At 43.0% G+C, this 24,576-nt stretch overlaps 2 protein-coding genes across 13 annotated transcripts in view; one reads left to right on the forward strand and one right to left on the reverse strand.

Moving 5' to 3' along the window:
• The window catches only part of LOC128873924 (ammonium transporter Rh type B), a 45,288-nt gene extending 42,930 nt beyond the window's left edge, over positions 1 to 2,358 (reverse strand). For 4 of the 6 annotated variants that reach the window (XR_008456525.1, XR_008456524.1, XR_008456520.1 and 1 more), the window contains exon 1: positions 2,201 to 2,358. The gene's annotated coding sequence lies outside the window, so the exon portion shown is untranslated. Of the gene's footprint in view, positions 1 to 1,636; positions 1,784 to 1,819; positions 2,030 to 2,200 lie in introns of those variants that run through there. The other 2 variants (XR_008456521.1, XR_008456522.1) reach the window with 2 other exon arrangements.
• Positions 2,359 to 3,136: 778 nt separating this feature from the next.
• LOC128873926 (glycogen synthase kinase-3 beta-like) overlaps positions 3,137 to 24,576 on the forward strand; it is a 28,373-nt gene continuing 6,933 nt past the window's right edge. The window contains exons 1-8 of one of the 7 annotated variants that reach the window (XM_054117962.1): positions 3,137 to 5,445; positions 19,281 to 19,492; positions 19,585 to 19,668; positions 20,329 to 20,367; positions 20,774 to 20,884; positions 21,011 to 21,248; positions 21,318 to 21,511; positions 23,195 to 23,492. In XM_054117962.1, coding sequence (XP_053973937.1) covers positions 5,358 to 5,445; positions 19,281 to 19,492; positions 19,585 to 19,668; positions 20,329 to 20,367; positions 20,774 to 20,884; positions 21,011 to 21,248; positions 21,318 to 21,511; positions 23,195 to 23,492 — 1,264 coding nt within the window. In that variant the 5' untranslated portion in view covers positions 3,137 to 5,357. Of the gene's footprint in view, positions 5,446 to 5,707; positions 5,781 to 5,838; positions 6,029 to 15,807; positions 17,005 to 19,280; positions 19,493 to 19,584; positions 19,669 to 20,328; positions 20,368 to 20,773; positions 20,885 to 21,010; positions 21,249 to 21,317; positions 21,512 to 23,194; positions 23,493 to 24,576 lie in introns of those variants that run through there. The other 6 variants (XM_054117963.1, XM_054117965.1, XM_054117966.1 and 3 more) reach the window with 6 other exon arrangements.

Raw genomic sequence — 24,576 nt, forward strand, 5'->3', positions numbered from 1 at the left:
CTTGCTCCCCCGAGATGGTGCTCGAACTCAACTTTTCAGAGTGAGAGAAAGAGAGAAAGAAAGAAAGAAAGAAAGAAAGAACGAACGAACGAATCAACCAACGAGTGTCTTCATTAATTACCGCGAAATTAAATTAACGTTTCGATTACCCTCGTTCTCCATGCGAGAGGCCTAGACGATGCTTGAATTAAACATTCGTTGGATCTGAATAGAACTCGTGTACCAATGGACGTCGATCCAGCTCGATGAACCAACGCGGACGACGAAAGCCACCCATCGAGAGACGAGATTCCAAAGAGAGATAGCCAACCGGTAACTGTGCTACAAAAGTCAAGTACGCGGAGAACACTCGTGGCCCACTGGCCGAAACCATTGTTGCGTCAACACAGATGTTCCAGAGCGTCCTGACCCATATGGTCGATCCTGCCACTGGATCGACTCTCGGAGTATCATCATCGATTACGAATACGGTAGGGGGCATTTTTTACCCTAGAATGTTAGTTTCGTTGAAATGCGTTCAGATTTAATCGATTAATCCTTGTTACCTACGAGAGCTGTCTTTTACGATGCGATATTCTTCTCCGTTCTATAGCCATTTATTTCATGTGTCGCACCATACATTTTTAATCGCGCAAACAACAAATCGCCTCGCAATGTAACGTTTCAAAAATGTTTGTACCGCCTGAAATATTAATCGGGTCCGGATTACCCGAAAGCCTTGCTCTCTTCATCGTTTGAATAATAAATTTTAAAAAGCAAATTTTCTCGGCGTAACTCTATGCGAAACGCGATCTCGAATCGTCGAGCGTGAATCGAAGAAAATTTCAAAAGCAAGAAAGAAATAACGGGAAACGAGTGAAATCCATGGTCGCGAAACACAAGCGCGAAGACGCAACGAGACGTTGCCGAACAATACGCACAGCCCGCGCCCCATTCAAAGGATTTCCACGACAGCCTAAAGTGCCCGTTGAAATCTCGTTAGGGTGGAAAAATGCGAGAGTGAAAAATGCGCCGGCCGAAAAGCCACTCGTTTCACGTTTTTTCTATTCCTTCCCTTTCCCTCGCTCTTTTCCACCGTACTCGTCATCCTATTGTGCAACTCCAACCACGGATACGGAGACGAGATCTTGATACAATTTCACGTGACAATACGCGTGAAACTGTTTTATGACGAGACTGTGTTGCCAGAGAATCGTCGCAAATTAGGCTATCGGAGTCCTAACTCCGGCTAACGCGTCCTCTTAAACTTTCGCTCAACTTTTCGTCGTTACAACAATTTGGCCGACACGCGACGGAAGATGACGCGAGCGGATACAACTTCTCGACGACACTATGTCGTAATTCGTAATTCGTAATATGTACCTTTCTTGTCCCGACCGTTTGATAACGTAATCGTTTATATTAATCCTTTTTAACGGGTAGCCGCGTGTACGCGTACAAGGCGAGCTAACGCCGGATACGTGACTTTTGCGACCCGACTAACCAACCACACCACACCACACCACACCACACCACACCATACCACACCACACCACTACCACTATCAACGAATAACGCCTCAATTTATGATTTCATGCCAGAGACAATCGCTGCCACGATATACAACAGTTTTTTTTGCTACTTTCGCGAAACTTACTTGTTCTTCTTGAGAATTTCGCTAAATAACAATCTAACACGATCTGTCCTGAAAGCATTCGATTGTAAAATTGTACATTTCTATCTCTTTAATCGCTCAACGTATTCTTCTTCTCTTCTCTCTAATGTTCCCTAGACGTCACTCTCTAAATAGACGATTGCATCGATAAGGTGCGGCCCTTACACGTCGTTACGCTAATTTCCGTTGACGCGAAGGAAAGTTGACACGTTGATCCGAATTACTTGATTCACTCTCCATTGCAGCAACCACGCAAGCCCGGATGCGATTCGCCTCCGACTTTCACAATTAGTTTCAAGCGCGATTTAAAAAGTATCGAACCGTGTCACACAAGTTTTATTAGTTAAATACAACGAAAAACCTTTGGAAGAAACGACATCCGCCGTGTCGCTGTACGAAATCGCGAGGAAAATTGTTGCGTGGGAGAGGCGGGGAGCGGGGGGGATGACGTTAACTCGAACCGAGTGTCGCTGCACTCGTCGGTATCAACATTTTCGCGCGATCAAATGTCAGGGTTCGATACAAAAAACAACTTGAAAAACGTACCCAATTCCAGATTGTAGAATGCACGCCAACGAATCACAATTGACACAACTCGATCGAATTTCCGTGATTCACGAAACGTAAGTCATGACCACGAACCGAAAACGATGTGCGTCCGTTCGCATCTACGATGCAACTTGAACCTTAGCCCGCGCTTTGGCGACTGCAACAAGGATTGAGAGTGGGGAGCCTGTACCCGATGGGATCGTGTTTGCAGGAAATCGTCGTCAGATGGCTGTACCTGTCGGAGCCAGTTCTTCGTTAATTAGCTCTTCTCGTGTGTATCATATCTCTTACAGAGATTCTAAATTAACTAACTATTTACAGAATTCAACTGAAACTTTATTAATAACACGCATTAGTCCGGGAAACTCGGACGTTGCATTACGAACGTTAAGATACGTTCAGATTGCACAAAAAATTACAAACAAATTGAAAATGAAAAGAAACTGTCGAGTCCATGAAAAGTGAAAAATGAACTCGCGAGAGAAAGTAAGAAAATTATAGATGAAAATGCATGCAAAATAGAAATCACATGCCTGGGTCCTCCTGAAAAATGTTGAAAAACATCGTACATCAGAAGGAAAAGAGGAAATTTGTTCTCGCAATCAGAGTCTCTCATTGTCAGTCACCTCAAGAGTAAATGACTGTAGATGACCTACGTAGTTGTCCGTTGGTGGCGCCAGTTTACCTCCTGCGCACCCTTAAGAAGCGTGGGTGGCGTCCATTAGTACGCGTGTGATTGCTGTTTGTCAAGAAATTGTTGACCGAGCGATGCAATGGGAGATAGAGATGTTAATTCGCGGTAAGATTGGGAGACTCAACGTGTAAGGTAGGACACATACTACAAGTTAATCGATTAAAATTGTAATAGCGCCAGGACGGTCCGTGTACATTATAGACAGTAAAAACTTCACTCCATACACATATATACAATGACGATATAGAAAATAATGTACATTAAATTGATATGTACGGAATGATATTTTGTTGGTAGGTATCGTTGTTACAAGTAAATTTTCAATGTAACTAATTTTAAATTTCCTTTTAAATTTGCCGCTTGTACTTGCTTGTTATCGGACGGTGTCACGAGATGGTGGTGTGTTAGACGGTCGAGGCTCCATCTCGCGTGTCGTACGATAACAAGTACGGCAAGGGGCAGGGCGGGGTATTGCTGACGTCACTTTCGGCAATGTCCGCCAACACTCGAGTGACCCGATCTCGCCCGAACGGGTCAATGTCTGAGCTGAGAAGGCTTCGAAAAATTCGTAGCTGGTGTGGTGTTCCCGTGCTCGACGACGAAGAGAAGTCTTCGTTGATCGTCGAGAACTGATTTCGTCGGGTGAATCGAGCACGCGTATTTATCCCTTTTTCGGCGCTACGCGCAAGGCGTCGTCGGCTCGTGCAGTGATTTCGCGATCGTCGAAACTAGAAGTGAACAGCGACGGCGACGACGACCTGCCCTCGCGCAACGACGACACAGACAACGGCGGCTACGACGACATCGACAAAACGACCAAGGAAATGTCCACGTCGATACGGTCCTAGCTCGTCTATCTGTGCAGCGTAACGCCTATCGCGGCGAAATGTGGACAAGCCTGGCAAGTCGACAACGTCGAGCTTGAAAAGTTGTGAAGCGCGAGAGAGTGACGATTAACGACGAGATTCAAAGTGTAGAGAGAAAGAGAGAGATAACGCGATTGAGAAAGAACGGCTGTGGCGGAGGTGAGGCGGTAGCGCTTCCCCCGCACCCTTCGCAAGTACGAGTACGAGCGCAAGAGTGAGAAGATAGAAAAACGAACAACGGGAGGAGAAAGGAAGGAAAGAAAAGAAGAGTGAATAAGGAAGGTGGACGACTACGCCGTTAGGTTGAAAAAGTGAAGACTAGCGAAGAAAGAAAACTGGAGAGCGCGAGCGATCGGTGTGCCAAGAGTAACGACGGTGTTACAACGACAACCGTCAAAGGCGTTGTCAAAGAAATAAAAATTGACCGTGTCGTCCTTTCCATAGAAGCAACGGTGAGGTACATAGGTCGACAACTACAGAGAAATCTGACCCGTCGGCCGGATCGTCGCGGAGTTGCACTATATAGGAAGGCTACCAAGTGCGGCGGTGTGCCTCCACTGGCGAGCGCGTACGAACCATTCCGAAAACGTCGACCCCCGCCTCCCCTCGCGGCATAGCTCTCCGCAACACTCCGCGCCCTACTCAGGTTATTAGGTATAGTAGAACCGCGTTTCTCCATGTTTCTCGGCTTGTGATACTCTCTGACAGCTGCGACCGATACGAAAAATTATTGTAAATTGTGTCGATCCGCGTAGTCGGAGGCCACCGGCGCGGTATCGTAGCCGCCGGTGGACATCGGTAAAACAAGAAAAAAATACGAACATCGTCCGAATCGAATCGAATCGAATCGAATCGGATCGGATCGGATCGGATCGGACGGCAAGCCTGTCGCGTGAAGGTGCTTGGTGAAAACGGAGTGTACATAACCCGGTGCGCGGCGTTCCGTCACGACCAACGTTGATCGCGAGAGTCGCTACCATCGCCAGCGGGACCGATCGTAATCGAAGCAAGTGTTTGGAGTGCAAAGAAAATTCGGACGTCTACCGCTTTCCCTCCTTTTTCTTTGCACTTTGCTTTACCAACTCTACACTCTAACCATCAACCTTGTTCACAGTTTTCCGTACTGTCCTCTTTCTCGATCTTGCGCGCGCTTTACTCGTTCGTTGTATTCTTTCCTCCCTTCTATCCCTTCTACTCCATCCCGCCCTTCCACTCTTTTTCCTTACTCTCTCGCTCCGACAACCTCTTTCTCCGGTGTTGTTTCGTCTCACTCTCTTTCTCTCCGTTTATCCGTCGATCGAGCACAGTCGTGGCGTAATATAGAAGACCCGACACCGTGCAGACGCGTATGCGTGCGTGCGAAGTGATTATCGTTCGTCCTGCCATTGTCCGAGGTGGTAACGACGACGACGAAGACGACAACAACGACGCGTTGCTGGCTATCTTCGCGTGAGCCGATCGCGAAGAGGAGGAGGAAGAAGTGGCACGGCCAGCCGAGGCGGCGGCCAGCGGAAACAGAAGCGGCATACTCCAGACCTCGGTGTCTGGTGGAGGTGGAGGTCGAGGTGGAGGAGCCGGTCAAGAAGATTTCAGGATGAGCGGCCGACCGAGGACCACCTCCTTCGCCGAAGGCAACAAGCTGCCCGCGAATCCAACGCCACTGGGTGGCATGAAGATCAGCAGTGAGTACCGTAGGACGTGCCTTAACCTCTAGCATAGCTTTTACTCGGTCTCTTGGCTTTATCCCCTCCACCGTTATCCCCTTACCTCTCTTACCCCTCTCCGCGTCTTTTCGTTCTCCGTCAATTCCCCTTCCTCTTTGACCGCCGCCGGCGCCACCACCACCGCCACCGCCACCGCCACCACCCCGCGATTGCCGCGATCTTTCTCTTACCGCCTCGCTAGCTCGCTCGTAACCTGTCCCGCCTGTCCGTCTCCGAATGCAGAACTGTGCGTCTGCGTGCGAGTGCCTGGGTTACTCTTGGAAACGCGATGGAACGGGTGCCCGAGGAAGAGGGTAGGGGGGATTCTTTTTACTCGGTGCTGCTGTTTAGGGTACTCTTCGCGATTCTCTACTTTAGCGGGTTCCGCCGAATTCGATGTTTACGCGGTACGGGTATCGTAGGTGTACTCGCGTCTTCGAGTTTCTCCGATTCGACGTTGCACCGGACGGTTGTGAAAATGCCGTGCCGTGCTGTTCATGGAAATCCTCACGTGTTCAATTTTTCATGTCGAGTGTAACGATACGACAGTGAAGATTTTATGGTAAACATTGTATTCCGCCGATACCGCTACACAGAGAGATCGATTTTAAACGTTTCAATGTTGCAACTTTGTACAGAGTATGTTTCGATATTGCATGAGTAACTTGGCACGTACAGATATACAAAGTAAAGAGTGAGGTTTGCTCGACACTCCTAACCTTAGTTCAGTTTTGGCATGTTACGTTGTCTGTGTTGATCGCATGTTTATACATTTCGATACATATTTCTATATAACTTAATAACGGTACAACTTGTTGGTACGGCGTCAACTCTGGCCAAAGTCTTTGCCTACGCATCGGCAAAAGTAAATGGAAATGGAATAGTGTAAAAATAAAAGTTTTTCCTTAAGATTCTTATATCTTTCCGTTCTTTGTTAGACGGGTGCTTGGTTTGAATATGAACAACTACTATTAGGAACAGCATATAATTGTTTGACATGGAAAACTTGTCTATCGAATTCTCTCAATCTTGTATACGATATCGCAGAATTTGTATGTTTGTCAATTTTTGCTTAGCTATTTTTACTAAAATTCCTATGTATACTATACTTGAGACGATAACATTCGTTTCTCTTCGAAACGAAATATACCTTTGGTTAGTTTTAATATCTATCTTATTTTTCGATATTTTAATGTAAATATACAGAGAAAGTTGCACGAGATGTGGAATTGTAATATCGTTTATGAATCAAATGAAAATGATGTTTCTTGTCGTTCGTTAAAATTGTTGACACTTCCTTTAGAATGAAATATGATGTTTTGTCAGAGTTGTTGGTAATTTCTGATAAAAACCCACGTTATTCGTGAAGCATTGTGTAAATGGTGTTTACGTACGCGAACCAAGGACACGGTCAAATATGTAATAACGTATACGTATAAACGTTTCTAACAGGGCTATAATTTATATAAATTGCCGGACGATTAATATGCACGCTTATTTGTTCAATGTCGTCGCACCCGATACAGCAACAGTCGACAATGGTAATTTTTAACGCAACTATCGAACACATGTGTACAGGGATGCTCGAAATAAAGAACCTTCGTTCGAGTCCGTGTCAATCGCCGTGGTTGATGTTGATATCGATACCGAACGCACGAGAGATGTCTTACGCGCATCGCATATTTGGCGGGCGTTCGGTCCTCGTGCAACGCGCGCAACGTCTGCATCGAAACCAATCGCAAGCATAATTATTGTTTAGATGGCACGTAATGTTTCTGCCAGCGTTAAACTTGATTACTTTCGCGAACAGTATCGTACGATTAAAACTCAACGAATTACCAAAGGATTAACTTTGATTTTCTTTCGTCGGCAGTATGGTATTTTGTTATCTAATCGATTTACATTATCGCATAAATGATTGGTATATTGGGAACGATTATTATCGTTTCTTGTATAACTTTTATAATCTGGCGTTGCAGATTAATAATATCGTATGCTTTCGATAATATTATACTTTTACGCCGCGAACCACTGATCGCGGAACTTGTTAGATTAGCTAACGCGAAAAATCCACCGACAACTACTTTTTCGATCCCATTTTTAAGGGAGAAATATCGTTTACGTCTCGTATACGTTAGAAAAGAAAATTCATTCGAGTGGCAACCGACCCATAATTATTTTGCACACAGCGTGTTTGCGTTGACGCTAAATTAACTTGTTAGAAAACTCTAACTGTAACTCTCTTCGATATGCTCTGGCTTCTTACACGCAGAAGGCACCGAGGATCGAAAATGAATGATCGAAATCGCATGCGCAGTTTTTCTAAAGATAGTGTTCGATTAACGCGCCGTCGATGACACAATTTTCGCGCGTGCAGGCAATGTCATCGCGGAGCGGAAGAGGCATCTCGACGACAGTGGATGGATCGTGGCTAATTTAAAATTTTGATGAAAGCCCGTAGCGAGAACGCGAATGACAGATCCAAGTGTCAGCTTACGCTGGAAATTTTCATTTTATTTCGCTTTTATTCGACGAGCTCGTGCGAACGACACGTGTCAACGGTGACGTTAGGATATTGACCCAGTTTTCTAAGCGAGTGTACCGTGCCATCCATGAATGCGTTATGCGATCGTTTCGAGCCAACGGGTCTGCAGTTTCGTCCAATCGTACGAATTTTTTCAATTATCTTTCCGTCGTCCACGCTGTACTAAAAAATTTGACGAGATTTCGCCGAGACAAATTTGTCCGGTGATCGAACAGAATCGTTGAAACTATGGTAGAGTTAGTTTTTCGTCCAAATACACGGATCGATGTTTACGTTGATGCATTCCAGAAATGCATGAAAATGTATTTATTTCCGATACGGAAGAAAATTTAATCGGTCGGAGCTGAGAATTTTTGCGCAACAGTTTTCCCTTCTTTTAATATTTCTTCCAATTTGGGGCCGTTACGACGACAAAGCCCGACCTAGTTCCGCGGTACACCCAGTATATTATTCAACATCTTTTCAAAAAACCGAGCGAGTCACTCGTCCTCTGTCCTTTACGGCGGGGCGCGCGGCAGCGACACGCTCCTCTAAAGCTGCGTGTCGATTTACGTTGCAAAAAGGTCGATCGCATTACTTGGTCACGTGTCGCGATCTGGGTTAATATGACCCCATGATGTACGTACGAGTATTAAACCGTTGGCGGTACGGAAATTTCACGATTTGACTGTTAGCCAGCCCGCCGCGCCGCCTAACACCGTTCGCGAGACAACCAATTCCGATGTTTATTCTATTGTCAAGAGTCCGCATGTCGCGTGACTCGTGCTATTCAACGTTTGCGAGAATTTAAATCGGATCGAAAGTGATCGAACCGAAACGACACGACGATCGTCGTCGGACGGGATTCGGGATTCCTGCCCGTTCGAATTTTCGTCCTCGTTAAAGAACAATTAGTCGGTCGGAAAATGGTAACCGTTGTTAGACGAGAATAACGGCGACCGATCAGATTTATAAATAATCGCGTCTGATGCTCGATACAGTAATTACGTATCGATATCTCGCGGTTGCCAGGCAGAACGGAGACAATGCTGGTACTGTTCCTCTTTGACTGCCAAGGATAAGGATCGATTAATCCCATCCTTACGATGCGCGGTCAATTGGTTCCGACTCTGAATGAAATTCATTCGAAACGGAGACGGGAGTTATTCGAGCCCACTTGTTATCAATTTCAAAATTAGCTATATCTTCGTTAACCCCATCGCCATCGCTACGTTCATTTTTTGTCATTTATTTGAATCGGCCAAGGTTGTCATACTTTCTCTGCTCCAAAATCCAAAACAGACATGGTCGTTTGTACCGATTATTAATATTTATACTTGTCTAATAAATAACCGATGAACGGCATTCGAACGAAAAATATGAAACGATTTCGAAAAGGGACGAGGTTATCGAACAAACGCTCGAATCTGTACCTTGTTCAGCCGATTGTGTGAAATCCCAGCTATTTAAAACTAATTAGTCACGATAATAGCTTTTAAAACGCAAACTAATCGTTCGCAACCACCATGGTAATCCCTTCACATTTCACTTACAAATTTAAATAACAAGAAATTGACACGCGAAACAAATTTGTTGCTCGATCGGCTTTGAAACTTTCTAATTCACCCGAGGCGTTTGCTTTGTTTCGGGAGCGTTTCACGAATGATTGCTTGCACCATTTCGGAAAAGCAAGCTAAGTTGATAGGATTTTTGTCAAAAATATTTAAACGTTTCCGGAAAGTGTGCAGTATATCGATTCGGCGCGGCGCGACGCGCCGCGGCGTAGATAATTTCATTATCGTGATTTTAATTCAATGCGACATCGATTGATTCCTTCGTTTCTCTCCCTTCCGTATTTATGCGAATACGATACATTTTTCGAAAGTTTGTTCGAACCTTGACGCAAGTATGTATTTTTTTTTTTGCGCCCATTAAGCCGGAAAATATTGCTACAACTATGCGATGGATAATGAACGCGGTTCATCCGCGTATTTTCGGAAATTAATATCGCGAATCTGGTGGCAGGCCAAGATCAGCAGAGATCACGAATTGTTTTTCTGGTCGCAAGGTCAGCAGTGATGTTGCGTTAAGAGTGCCGACGAGAGACGAGCTCGTTGACTCTACGTTCCACTTTACCTTTCCGCTCGCATTGTTTATCGGTGAGTTTTTCGCAACCTGACCAAACCACCACACTGGTGGCATTTCGTGAAAAGCTGTTTATCGAAAATGCTCGTCGTCGTCGTCATAATTTGTTTATGTGACTCTGGAAACGCTATCGAGCAAAGCAAAGGTAGACGAGGACAACGGATGCTAAACAATAATAAAGGATCGTCAAGATGAAGGGACATTCGCGAGCGTGACACTGCTCCTCCAATTCTGTAATTATTCTTTGACGATGTGCCATGTTTCTTGCTGCCGATGGAAGAAAGGTTTTCGTGCGGTTCGATCGATGCCGATGCCGTGAATTAGCCAGCCTTGCAGAAAGGGAATGGCAAACTTTGAACGGTTTTTATCTTTTTCGAAACTCGTTTTGTTCAGCCTCGATATGCACGGTTGCGGTCTTTTAACGTGTCTTTTAAGTGGAACTTGTCGGCACACATCGAGCACAACACCGATGCCAACTTGAACGCCGCTTTCCATTTCAAATGAAAATCCACTGTTTACTCGGCACACGCCGCGCGACTGTTTACTTTTCGTTAGTATCGCTTGGAGATATTAACTGCAGGATGCTTCTGTGCGAGACCTGTTTGTTAACTTGTACTCGTATTTGCCTAGAAGAGCCAGCATTATCGATAATAGAGACACGATGTTCATTCTTATCCGTGACTTATTTTGCTGTCGTTGAAAGTTTGATCGTACGATGAGCGTTTTACTTTAGATTCGAGAAGAATATTGTATTTTGTCGACAAATTCGATTAATATCGTTCCGTAAACGTACGAGTATATGTAGAGAATAGCGAATGGTGATTTAGAAGCATTCGAAATACAAGTTAACGTCCGCATCGATTGGTTAACAGTTAACACCATTGACCGCCGCAAGCGGCATCCCTTTCCTCCGTTAGGTGGCGGTGGCGAGACCGATGGCGCCCTCGTCTTCGAAATAACTAGTTCTCGGTTAGTAAAGCAGAACATGCGTCCCTGTCCGAGGCCGCAAATGACAGATGAATTTCTTTTCGTTCACTTTGTTCTCTCCGAATCAACCGATACCGTTCACAGTTATCGACACACGCTATTTTCTCAAATTACGGTTAGCTAATGGAGTTGGATCTCCTATTCTATAGGAGATCCACCGGCAAGCAGCCGGTGCGTGTTTTAGGTGGCTCTTATTTAAAGCGTGTCACCGATATCACGGTCCACGATCCAGATGTCGAGCACGTGTCGTCGACGATTCTAAACAGTGCGTCGAAAAATAGATTGTAGCATTCCAAGTATCGCAACAGCATCTCCACGGTTTCTGCACTTGGTTACTCGAGACGCGGGCTCTTCTTCTGTCGCGGAAATCATGTTCGCCGGGTTTCGCGAGAAAATCTAAGAGTAGCTACTCTCTAAACATATCTGGTCCACGTTTCATTCAACTGTCATCGTTGACGAGGAATCAGCTGTTTGGAAATTTTGCTGTTTGACGCGACGCTGCACCAGATCGTCTTTGATGGAATACGCGTTCACCTTTCTCCATTGATGCAACGTCAACTATTGTGAACTCGATGAATCTCCGCACCGCTTTCCAGCGATACCATTATCCCGGCTGTGATCAATTACCAGCGACAATTTCGCGTTAATCTCGCGTCCGCGACCTCGTTCTTATCTATCCCAGTCGATAAAAACTCGATCGTAGTCCGTCAATGGATCAATGGAACTCCTCCACCGACTCGTCGTTATCTCGGATATAATTTCCAGAAACGTTTATTCGTTTCAAAGTCAAGTGTATTTTTTGCGAGGACAGATTAACGTTATGTTTAAATTTCGTTATTTTTTTCAAGTATTGGCAAAGTCGAACAACATTTTTCGAGAAATAATGAAACGTAATAGTCGATAGGAATCCTAGAATCCGATTGCATCGAGCTATCTACGATACTAACCAGCTTGGACGCATTCTTCTTTTTCCGGCTTGCCTGTCGTTACTTTCGACCGCGTCCATTTTTATTCTAGGAAAGGTGAGTTTCAGCCCAGGGCCGTGGGTTATGTCAGGACACCGCATATAAGGATTCCCGGGATTACCGGAAGCTCGAAAGATACTTGGTGTGGTGGTGTCTGTCGCATAGTCGACGACAACTGTCGAACCGAGTGTTGACACACAATCAAGCAACGGAGCACCGGGGACCGGTACAGCGTACAGAGGCATAGCCGTAGCATTGTCACGTGCACACGCGTGCCCTCACGTGTCCGGACTGGGCCTCTATTTGAAATGCTCGGTTGCAGTTGGTTACGAGTTACGAGCTATCGCAATGTTCTCGACACACTTGTACGAAAGAAATTCGCTTGGTTTCTTCTCGCGTCGTGTCGTATCGTGTCGTGTCGTGTCGTATCGTGTCGTGTCGAACGGCTTTCGTTGGTTTTCGTTGTATGCGCGATAACGTGATACCGCGTTATCGCAATTAACGTACTCATTGTCCGGCGAGAGATCTCCGCATTGTACGATAGCGATCTCTGCTGCTGATTACTCGAACCCAAGTTCTGGCGTTCTCTTTTGTTCTTCGATCGATACAATTTTTTGTCGGTAAAGTAGACGAGAATTTTGTTATCAATAATTCATCAACCAATTAATTTTTTATTTACAGTCAAATATAGAATTATGTTTTCTTTTTTTTTTCGATGGAATGACGATCAACTAACCGAGAAAAGGTAATGTATCGTCGAAGGATTAATGTAATTATGAAAAAAATGGGTAGAAAAAGTCTGCGTCTTCAACGTGTAAAACTAAATGCGATAACAAAACGACAAATTACGGTTTATCTTAGAGTGAAACGTATCAACGTAGAAAAGTAAATTGTGTCATGCGCGATGCGGCGCGGGCGCTTGCTTATGTCGATAAAACTGTTATAAAAATTAGCACAACATCACGGTACCGTTTTATCATTTGTTATACGAGAAAAATGAACGAATAATGTATTATAATATATCCTCGTTGCACTTTTCTGTTTCATCGATAAATTACGATACGTCGAAAAGTCCTTATGTATTACCGAGAACGGTACCGAGAACTGGTACTTATCGACTTCTTTTTATTATAGTTATTTCAGTTCGTGTTCGTTCTTCCAATATCTCGCTGCAAACTGCAGCAAGTCCTACAACTTGCTCGAACAAGTAAATAGCAAACTGTCGGAGAAAATGCTATTCCTTGCGACGCAATATGCGCCATTGGACCCTGATCAAAAGCGTTTAAATTCAGTGACGTCACTAGTTTTGATAGATAATTGAACTAGCGTTTCAATGGCACTCGAAACATTTATACGAGTATTTGCCAACTGACACATGACGGGAGGCAGGGGTTCGCGCTTCGAAGAAATTTCGAAATTGATATTTTACATAGCAGTTTGTACTTTTGATACGCGTACGCCGTATGTACGTACGGTAACATTGAAATTACGATAGAAACGAACAACGTTCGCGATTAAAAACGAAAGGATCCGTTTGATCGGTTGCGTAACGAGCCATTCCACGGTGATACGTACATGTATATGTAGATGGCCAAGTTCGTCGACAACCACTTTCCACGTCCAGTTGTTGTCCATATCGAGTTGTTCAAAGAGAAAAACGCGTTACGAAAGTCACGTAGTCGATAGTCAGCTCGCCGACGGTGCATCTTGCGTCAAGCAACTTCCGTTGACGCCAACTTCCGTTTAACACGATCGAAAACATTCACGAATTTTAATGTCGTTCGTAACCGAGGATGCATGATCGTTGCGTATATCGATTAAAAATACCCAATAGATTTCCATTAAACGAAACACACGCGAATCTCGATATCGCGTGTGTTTAAAACTTTAAAGGTGAAATATTTGTCTGCGTGGAATCTTGAAAAAAAAAAAAGAAAGTCCAACCTAGAGATTTATCTCGCGAAATTGTCGCGCGATATCTTTTAACTCGACCATTCGTTTATACCTTAATTCAAGCATTATTGGTTAATTACCAGCGATACCCTTTAAACCGGTTATCTACGAGGTCCCTCTTGTTTCTCCGAAGAGCCCTGGAAACCAGCCAAAGGCGTACCAACTTGCACCCGATGACGAATCTAGATTAGTGTGAACGAACTCGTCTATGCCCTAAAATTTCGTTCTGCGTGCTACAATTTGTCTGGCTGTTGGTTCGTTACTCGAAACTTGTCGATTGCAAAAGCTCCATTGGTAAAACCGTATCGAATGGTAAGCGAATCCCGGCTACGGTAGTATTCGATAGGTCGAAGCGCATTTCACGAAAACCTTTGTGCATCGAGCAATTGTGCGCGTTTAAAATACTGGTGGAAAAAGTGGCGGCAGATAAACGTTTGATCGTTGAGCGGTTTTGCGTCATATCGTTTTCTGCATCCTCCCAGGCCAAGTATATCGGTAGAACGAGAATAACCGTTCAATGTGCGGTCGATCTATTTATATGGTCGATCAGCTGCGCGGCCTGGTCATAACTCGATTGCGAGTTGTTCCATGGCATACGCGTGAACGGTGCTAAGCGTGTTTAACATTCTTCGCTGTGGGAAAACACATGTGTGTAGATATTTCGCAACCAGAGAATCAGAACAACTAAAATTTCGATGGAACAGCGATATTTCCTTTCACTGTTTTTATTTTTCGGATTTCTGTCTTTTCTTTTCTTTTCTTTTCTTTTCTTTTCTTTTCTTTTCTTTTCTTTTCTTTTCTTTTCTTTTCTTTTCTTTTCTTTTCCTCTTTCTAACCGCAAACGTTCTCCAGCAGCGGATTCACCGATGAAAGAACCACGTTACCGCGTTCTTTTCAAAGATGTGTCACGGTACTTGCAACGGTTTCAACACATCTCACGTGTAGTCCATGTGCCATGGCGAGACATTGTTATCTGCTTATTGCGGTTAAATATAGCTAGTGCTCTGAACCGGCGTTCAAACACGGAGACGATATCGATACTGGTCGCTGGTTCGCTGTTTCGATGCCGCGAACACAGTTGAGGATCGAGACGCGACATCTGACACGATTCGCGCGACGCGAAAATTCACGATATCAAACAACCGATCGTGCATCCGATTCAACTCGTTCCAACAGCGTTTCAAACAAACACGTTTTCTACTGTTGTTCGAAATATGTGTAATTCACGTTGCTCGGTCCGAGGTCGTAAAGCTATCGATATTTTGGATCTTATCGTTCGACTAACTTTTTACCAATGTTTTACCTCGTTTAAGATTTTCATTCGTCGATCGTTCTATTAATAGTGTTTAATATCGGCATTGAAATCGTTCCGTATCGCTATCGAACCACGGAACTTTACGTTGCCGCTATATCGCTGATACTCTTTTCGAATAGAAAATTCTACTTTGCAAAACTAACACGTTCTGCTTCTATTAATCATCCAACGTAATGTGTGTCATCGACAACTCGGTCTACTTATAAATAGATTTCGTTGCGAATAATCCTCTCGTGTCATGTGGTATCGTAAAGAGTTTGTCGCCGCATTCGAATGAAATATTACTGACTCGTGCGTTTATCGGAATATTGGATACGTAATCGTTCGTTAATTCTCGTATGGGCATCTAAGCGATTGTCTCGTATGTCGTGCGAAATAGGTATCTGTGTGTACTATTAGGATGTTGATATTACCTATTATAAATATGAATTGTAAAATGAACTAGAATCTTGAAGTTTATAAAAAATTTGAAAAGAGTTGGACGAGTACGTCGAAAGTAAACAATGATCGAAATCGAGCCGAACCGGATGACCGAAACAGTAAGAAAATGTATACCTACTTGGCTTCCTCTTCCCTTGGTCGATTCCCCCACGCGGTAGCTGATTCTTCGACGGGTAATGGCGATTGGCGTCGCGTCGCGTCGCGTCGCGTCGCGTTTGGTTTAGTCGCGTGCCGAGACGCCGCGGAATAAGAACGTGTTCGATCAAGTAGTCGTATGGAGAAACGAGCTATCCTTTCGACCGATTACGGTGGCTTTAACTCTTTACCTTTAGCTTAAGATAAAACTTGTATCTCACTGGACGATATAGTTGGGGAGTGCGTACGTAGCAGTGATCCAGTGATTGTTGTCATTCTAGAGCTAAGCCAAATTTGGATTTCCAAGTGTTTTCTCCAAAAGTGTAAATTTGATTTTTACACGTTACTCGACGATCGCGAGTGCTTTTATTTTGCGTGTGTTTTCAGAAGAACGCAAAAGCTGTGCAATGATACCACTCGAATCAAACCAGTGTTATTCGTACGCGTAATCGGTCGTATAGACGGATTTGTGTACGATGTACATGTAATGTTTACAGTTATCGCGGGCAAAGCGTTCCAATGAACGTGGACTTTTTCTGTGTTTACAATTAGCTGGAATGCCGTAGCTATCCACGATGCGAATCCTTTTAATCCACCAGTCGTAATCGACGCGGCTATCATCTGTACCATGTTTCTCGACATGGTATCGATACGAGGTCGATACACGATTAATGATGTTCCAAATATCAGATTCCAAACATTCGTAAATACATTTCGAAAGATGTTACCTTTTCGCGCGAGAAAAGAACTCGCCGACAAAATTTATCCGCGTGCGTGCACATGTACATGTACGGTATCGGTATCGCGTTGAGTCGTCCAAGAACCGTACGTTATCGTTAAACGATGGAGCGAAACGTTTGGTGATCGCGAGAAAAGTTTATTAGCCGTGATGGCACCTGTTACTGCCCTAAACTGGTCGGAGCCACGCCAACATTGGCGTTATCCGAAATTTTGTCCATCTGGACAGCAGAAGCACGAAATAGCGAAGAGCGCGATGGAATTGAGGAGCAAAGAGGCCAACACCGCGTACAAAAGATTTTGCAAGTTGTTGCGACGTCTGGGAAACAAAAAACGTAAGTCTCGTGCCCGACAACTAAAAATTACAACTGTAAAGGGTTTTATCTTTTACGGAACTCGACAAGCCGACGAGCCGAAAATAATAATCGTCTAGTCGTCGTCGATTCTTTTAGTATCGAGTATTTAGTATTGTATTTTTAGCGATTTCTTCGGACCGTTTTGCCATTTAACCATTGGGAAAAGATTCGACCCACGTGACTCGTGCGACAAAGAACAGAACTATTCAACGAGAAGTAATAGACGACCCGCTGACATTTATCCCTTGTTATTCATATTTATTTTTCTTATGTGCCTCGTCCCACTTGGGTTTATTTTTTCCATGCGTCAACGGTTCTAGTTTAAATTGTAGTTCGATGAAAATAAAGACGAAGGGAAATAACAACTCTGTTAACTATAAACAGTGTTTATAAAACACTGTACATTTTATCGTTTGAAATACTTTGTTTCTTTTTTGACCTTGTCGTTTGTGTACCGAATGACGAGACGAGACGAGACGAAAGCGACGAGTGTACCTTTTCCGTGAAAGCGCTTATCCGCGAAATGTCACCTTCACTCTGTTGTTGTCATTTACGTGGCCACGAGAAAAGGTCGAGATGTTCCGATGCGCGCACAACGCGGCAAATACCGGCACGCGGCGGCGAGAACGTTGCGGTCGGATCCGTTCCGGATCCTTGGTTGGGGTTTGCCGTGCTTTTTGTCGCAAGCTGGATTTAGCCGGCTCGGATCCAAACCTCGGCAACGTATTTGCCAGAGATCGACGCCGCCGCCGTTTGACCCACTTTCGATCTTTGCGCGTTCCCTAAGGACCTCTTTTCCGCCAGAAACGAGGAGAGTATCCAAGCCAACGCTTGGAACATTCATTCCATGAAACCTCGTGGGAGAAAGTAGAGAATTTTTCTTGTTCCCGATAAACCAAACATCTCGAAGCGCAAGAAATTTTGGAAAATTCATTCATTTTCCTTTACTTTGATTCGACGACGCTCGAAATATTTCTCTCGGAAATGGCTAAACGACAAGTTCTCGATCTATCGTATAATTAGGTTAACGACCTCGAAGAACCACGTTATACACAAACGTGTACATAGTACATGAGAAAATTATTCTTATTCGGAAGTTGTCGCGTTGATTCTCGATTGCAATCGATCGGAAACAAAAGACGAAGCTTGTTCGCCACGTCCACGTGTACTGTGTTGCGAAAATTGTCTGTGCCAAAGGAAAAAAATAGCGATATATATAATATACGAAGAAAAGGTTACCCCGTGGAAAATGTTTTCGAAATGCCGAGAAGTAAATCATGGTCCACGTGGCATCTCATCGTTGGTTGCGCTCGTTCCGATAATCCAGCGAATGACGGTAAATCGTGATCCGATTGTCGTTGTTAAAAATCGTACAGGTTGAACACGTTTCCTGTGTCATGTGGCGTGTGGCGTGTGACAAGCACGTGGCTCACCGTAAATCATCCAACATATTCACCTTGCTCGCTCTCCGCACCTTGAACGAATTTTCATTTTCGGTCATGGTGCATAGAGCTCGCACGTCGAATTATTAAAGACGTGAAATATATGGCGCGAGGTTATTTTCAGCCACGATTCAATGAGAAAACCGGTCCGTGAACACGGCCCTCGTATTATCCGTCGTTGCATTTTATCAAGGTTATCCCTCTTGTAGACTGCGTTCGAGCGGCTAGCAATAGAATTACACGCGTCTCTAAGAACACGTCCGGGCAAACTGGTACACGATACACACCGCCTGACTCCAAGATACATACGTACATATATGACATACGAGTACGTTCGTTCTCGATTCGTCGTTAAACGAATCAGCTATCCGAACTATACGTTTCAATTTCAAAAGAAACGTAACTTTGTTAATGCAATTTCGTCCCTCACGAGTATTTGGAATAGTTGGCGAGAGATTATCTTTGCACAAAAAAAAAAAAAAAAGAAGAAAAGAAAAGAAAAAAAGAAAGGAAAAAAAACCCTCGAACAACGAGGGACACTCTCGTCGTCCGTCAGATTGTCTGTCAGACAACGACAAGAATCGTTGCAATAAAGTAGAAAATTGCTTGCCATGCGTTATAATCCGAACGTGTTGTTTTTTGTTTGTCTGTTTGTTTGTTGATTTCTGTTTGTCAAACAGTTATGCTAGCTATAGTACTATAATACTAATGCAGTTAGCGTTGAAAGTGGTGTAGCACTTTGTAACCTGCCTCCAATTGTAACTTGTTACATCCGCTGTACTGTAGCGTTGTGGTTTTCGATTGTTTCTATGGGTGGTGCGATGTACAATGCAGGCAAGGATGGCAGCAAAGTGACGATCGTGTTGGCTACCCCTGGTGTCGGTCCGGATCGCCCCCAAGAAGTCGCCTACACGGATACAAAAGTAATCGGTAATGGCAGCTTCGGCGTTGTGTATCAAGCCAAACTGTGCGATACAGGAGAGATGGTTGCCATCAAGAAGGTTCTCCAAGACAAACGATTCAAGGTAATATAACGAGAAAGAAAACGTGCATGAACAAACTATTGAAACTTGTAGGGGCGTAGAGACTTCTAATTACATTTTCGTATTATTTATAGAACCGAGAATTACAAATCATGCGACGTCTTGAACACTGCAACATTGTGAAACTAAAATATTTCTTCTACTCTAGCGGTGATAAGGTAACTATTTAATTATATCTTTTGAATGCGTGAATTGAACAAAATTTTATACGCGTACAATTCATCGGTATTTCTCGATTATCGATTCTATCGACTTACATACGTTCATTCTAATTTACGATAAGCTCGTTTATTCGATACAATTGTACGGAATATAACGCAATTTGTGGCGCAAGCAAAGTATGCGAACGCGATTCCACTTTGAAAAATAAGTAAAAGAATTTTGGACGGATAGACCAGACCAGACCAAACCATACCAGACCCACTCTCGGGGCTCGGTCGAAACTGAAACGTACGCAATCACCTACCGATCGTCATCCATCTTCGAAACCGAAAGTAATTTTTCAAAACTGAACCACGTACGACGAACGTATCTAGTAAACCAACTACGTACCTTTACCTACTTATTTTTAAACGAGGAATTATTTGCTCCGATTCATAACATTTTATTCAAAACACTTGCTCGGTTTTCTTTTCTTTCTATTTTTAAGAAAAATGTACATTCTTTCAAGTAACGAAAATCAAATAAAATCAAATCAAATCAAATCAAATAAAATCAAATCAAATCAAATCACTTTATATTGAATTACGTCGTCTATAAGTTTATTCAGAGTATTCGTATTAGTTTAATGCATGCGGCATTGTTGTGTTATTTTGTAGAACATCTTAAACGCAACTAATCCAGTTTTTCATGTGGACGTAAGTTAAAAGCGTACCCAGTAGTTTGAAAATTTAGGCAGTTCTGCTTTGAAATTAGAAAACGAACGAGAGTAACGATATACATAATCGTGTTCTTTTATTTTCTGAATGAGTGGATCGCGGCGATTAACATACAAGTTTAAATCTAGTAGGTAACGCAGCTTCGCTAGTTATAGAAGAGAATCTTCAGAAATAGTAGAATATGTTTGCGAATCAAAGGTACAGAGCCAGGCCACGCATAAACTGCCAGTTGAAATCGATAAGACTAATTGAATGTTCTAGAGGAACAAGCCAAGCTAGATATACAGATTATTTGCTTTTGAACAAAGTGCCTTTGAGACGACACACTTTACGAGCGTATTAACGCGATTCGTTTAGTAATAATTGATTTGAAACTTTCTTTTAGAAGGACGAGGTTTATCTGAATCTAGTATTGGAATACATACCCGAAACTGTGTACAAAGTCGCTCGACATTATAGCAAAAGCAAGCAAACGATACCGATCAGTTTCATCAAGGTAAGGGGGGCGGATACATATAGTAGATGATGCTACTTGTATGCGTACTTGTTGTAGTTGAACCGATGGACTAATTTTAAAGATATTATAAATTAACCGTTAGATCGTTTGTTTGTATTTTTACAGCTGTACATGTATCAACTGTTCCGTTCCCTAGCGTACATACATTCCCTGGGTATTTGTCACAGGGACATTAAGCCACAGAACTTATTATTGGACCCGGAAACCGGAGTTTTAAAGCTTTGCGACTTCGGTTCGGCCAAGCATCTAGTTAAAGGGGAGCCTAACGTGTCTTACATTTGCAGTCGTTACTATCGTGCGCCCGAACTGATCTTTGGTGCTATCGACTACACTACAAAAATTGGTACGTTTACAAACGTATGGTACGGTCAAACTTACGTTATATAATGAAGAAATTGTGTTCTCTCTGCAGACGTGTGGAGCGCAGGTTGCGTATTGGCAGAGTTACTGCTCGGTCAACCGATATTTCCTGGTGACAGCGGTGTAGATCAGCTTGTCGAGATCATCAAGGTTCTCGGGACACCGACGCGAGATCAGATACGTGAGATGAACCCCAACTATACCGAATTCAAATTTCCACAGATTAAGTCGCATCCTTGGCAAAAGGTACCCTCTTATTTCGCTTGTTTTCTTAACCCTAGACGAATCAAACTGTAACAATAAAATAATGCCACTGTCTACACACGATATGTTACATGTTAGGGCCTCTCTAAACGATCTATGTATTTTTCCAATGTCTAACTATTACTGCTATTACTGGTACACATTTTCGTCATTCTCGTGACTAAGAGCAACCGTAACAGATTCCGAATGAAAGTTGTAGGTTTACTTGTTCTTCTCGTACACTCGTTAACCGTCTTTGCATGACAGAAAAAAACAAACTACTCGTTTATGGGTATGGGTATGGGTATGGGTGTGGGTATGGGTATGGGTATGGATATGGGTATGGGTATGGGTATGGGTAAGGTTCTGCGAGTCTCGTTTCTTCTAACTGAACGGTTTTGCTACACCTGTCGCGTTACAATCACATTCATCAATACATGTACTCGTGGTTACAGTTTATGCTTCAGCGAATGAGTGGACTAAAGTGTTCCACGGAGCACCAAAAGATTAGAGTAAGTGGTCCCTGTTGAAACACAATGTTTATTACATATCATATGGCTGGCAAATATTCCTCTATTTACTTTCTAGTCCATCGTACTAACCAATGTAACCAACTTTTCAGCATAATGATATACATGTACGATTATATAGGATATACATACATATGTGCAATCATTGCTAATCGATCCGTTGAACGGAGGATGACCAACCAAAAGATACATACCTTCATTCGATCTTGTATCATACAAATCGCTCGACGTGCTCCTTTTCGAACTCACGTAGTACCCATTTTCTTTCCGACATTATCATCATTTTCATTCTAATTTTACTAACCACCAATTCTTTCTTTTCTTTTTTCTTCTTTCTTTTCGAAACAATATGTTGTTATTACTCAACCTCTTTACATATATCACTTACTCTAATGTTCTGGTGGTAATTGAAATCTGTATTTTCCAGTGTCTAAACAAAAGTATGCAAATTCGATGTTGATTCATTGTTGCAACGTGTAAGAGTGACGAAAGGTTGCCTGAAGTTTGCGATTATCCGATACTCCTAAGTTTATTGTTCCATTGTTTATGTTTTTATGTATCTCAAGCGTATCTTCGTGGTACAGTTCCTGTTACAGTTATCAGATGTGGAACGTGTAGATGGTTTTCTGCAGAAATCTCTTTTTTATGTAAATATCTTTTATTAAAGAATAGTAGATACAGATGACTGGTTTATTGCCAGATTTTATCAGTAAACTTTACACCGGAATAATTTCAGAATTGAACATCTCATATTACTAATACAACAAAGGTTCTTGAATAAGTTCTTTAACGAATAAACTATACTTTTATGTTTAGTCATTGGACCTTTTCTGGTGGAAATGTTCAAGTATAGAGTGTTATATCGAACACGCCGCTTTTAACGTACTTACCAATATTTATTCGGATTATATTATACATTGTGTTTATTTAAAATGAAGAAAAACGAAAACTTATTCAACGACCTAATATGATATCTAATACACTTATAACGCGAAAACTTCAACGAATTCAAACGAAACGTGTTGCTATCGTTTTATCGCTTTATCACAGAACTTCGTACAGTCTGTGTTGCCATGCGAGTTGCTAGTTTCTTCTTAGTCGCAGAGGTTAAAACTTGGCTGATGGAATCTTAACAGTACGAACTCGATGATTTCAGGTCTTCAGGGCACGCACACCCCCGGAAGCGATGGATCTCGTCGCACGGCTCCTCGAATACACACCGTCGTTACGAATGACACCTCTGCAAGCATGTGCACACTCGTTCTTCAACGAGTTGCGAGAACAGGACACACGATTGCCGAACGGTCGAGAGCTTCCACCATTATTTGACTTTACAGAACAAGAGCTGCGAATTCAGCCCACTTTAAACTCGATTCTAATACCGAAGTACATGCAATCTTCGGACAGTCCTGGAGGCCAATCGGAAGCCACGAGTGCTGCCGCGGGGGCTAGCGGTAACTCTAGTGATAATAACGTCAGCACCAACACACCCTCCACTACACAGAATACAGATCCCAGCCAATCGAATATGGCTTAAGCTGCTTTATTTTTTAACGTTATCAACTGAGAGAGAATTCACTTTAGAGTTAGCCTTACGGTGGCGAGATGAAAGGAGAATCTAACCTTCTGAGGAGGATGTCCCCCAGCCCCAAAACCCAACCCCATCCCTAACCTACTGTAAATTGAACTCGATGCAACGGTGATACGAAGTGGTCTTTGAGCTTTGTTCGCTTACACGTATAACGAAAACAAAATTCCCTTGTAATGGGTTAGCTAAAGGACACGACTTCAATGGCGTGCAAACGCTTCATTGCCACCTTATTGCCAATTTGAATTCAATGTATATATATATAGGAAACTGGCCCGTAACCTCTTTAAACGTAAATTGCTATGAAAAAACAACAACAACAACAACAACAAAGTTTTCTAGTTAAAAATGTGTAATCCACAATGTCTAGTAGCGCGTTAACGTCGCTTGCGTCGTCATTTTATTACAAAAAAAGATAAGGATAAAAAACTTGGAAATCAGCTCGACGAGTGACGATGAAAATGTATGAAGAAAGGATTAGAATAATTAGAATGATAGCTACATTCTCGACTCGCAAGACGTTGTTTCACTCGCCAAGACTGAAAATTTGCGTTTTTCACTGTGCGTGCATTCAATGATAATATAATATAATGATTCTATTATATTATGCTGGTCCGTGTTTCGTCCTGAGCGAAATAACCTGTAGGTGTGAAACATCCAGCGTAGAAAGAATTTTTCTATTACGTTGACATTTTATTGATCGAGAACCGAAGAAAAGACACAGAGAGATACGCAACAAATAATATCTTACACAGAGGATTTCGATTGAATGCAAATACAAATACAGAAATACGTATACATACACGCGCGCGTGCGGGGATATTTGCGTGCACAATCTCTGTTTGTCGTAAGATGAATTCCACGATGCAAGACACGCCGTGTACACTAGTATACCATAAGAGAACCAATAAGATTTGAAAAAACTAACGGAACTTTCTATTGCCAAGATA

Source organism: Hylaeus volcanicus, chromosome 3, assembly GCF_026283585.1.
Source record: "Hylaeus volcanicus isolate JK05 chromosome 3, UHH_iyHylVolc1.0_haploid, whole genome shotgun sequence".
Taxonomy (NCBI): domain Eukaryota; kingdom Metazoa; phylum Arthropoda; class Insecta; order Hymenoptera; family Colletidae; genus Hylaeus; species Hylaeus volcanicus.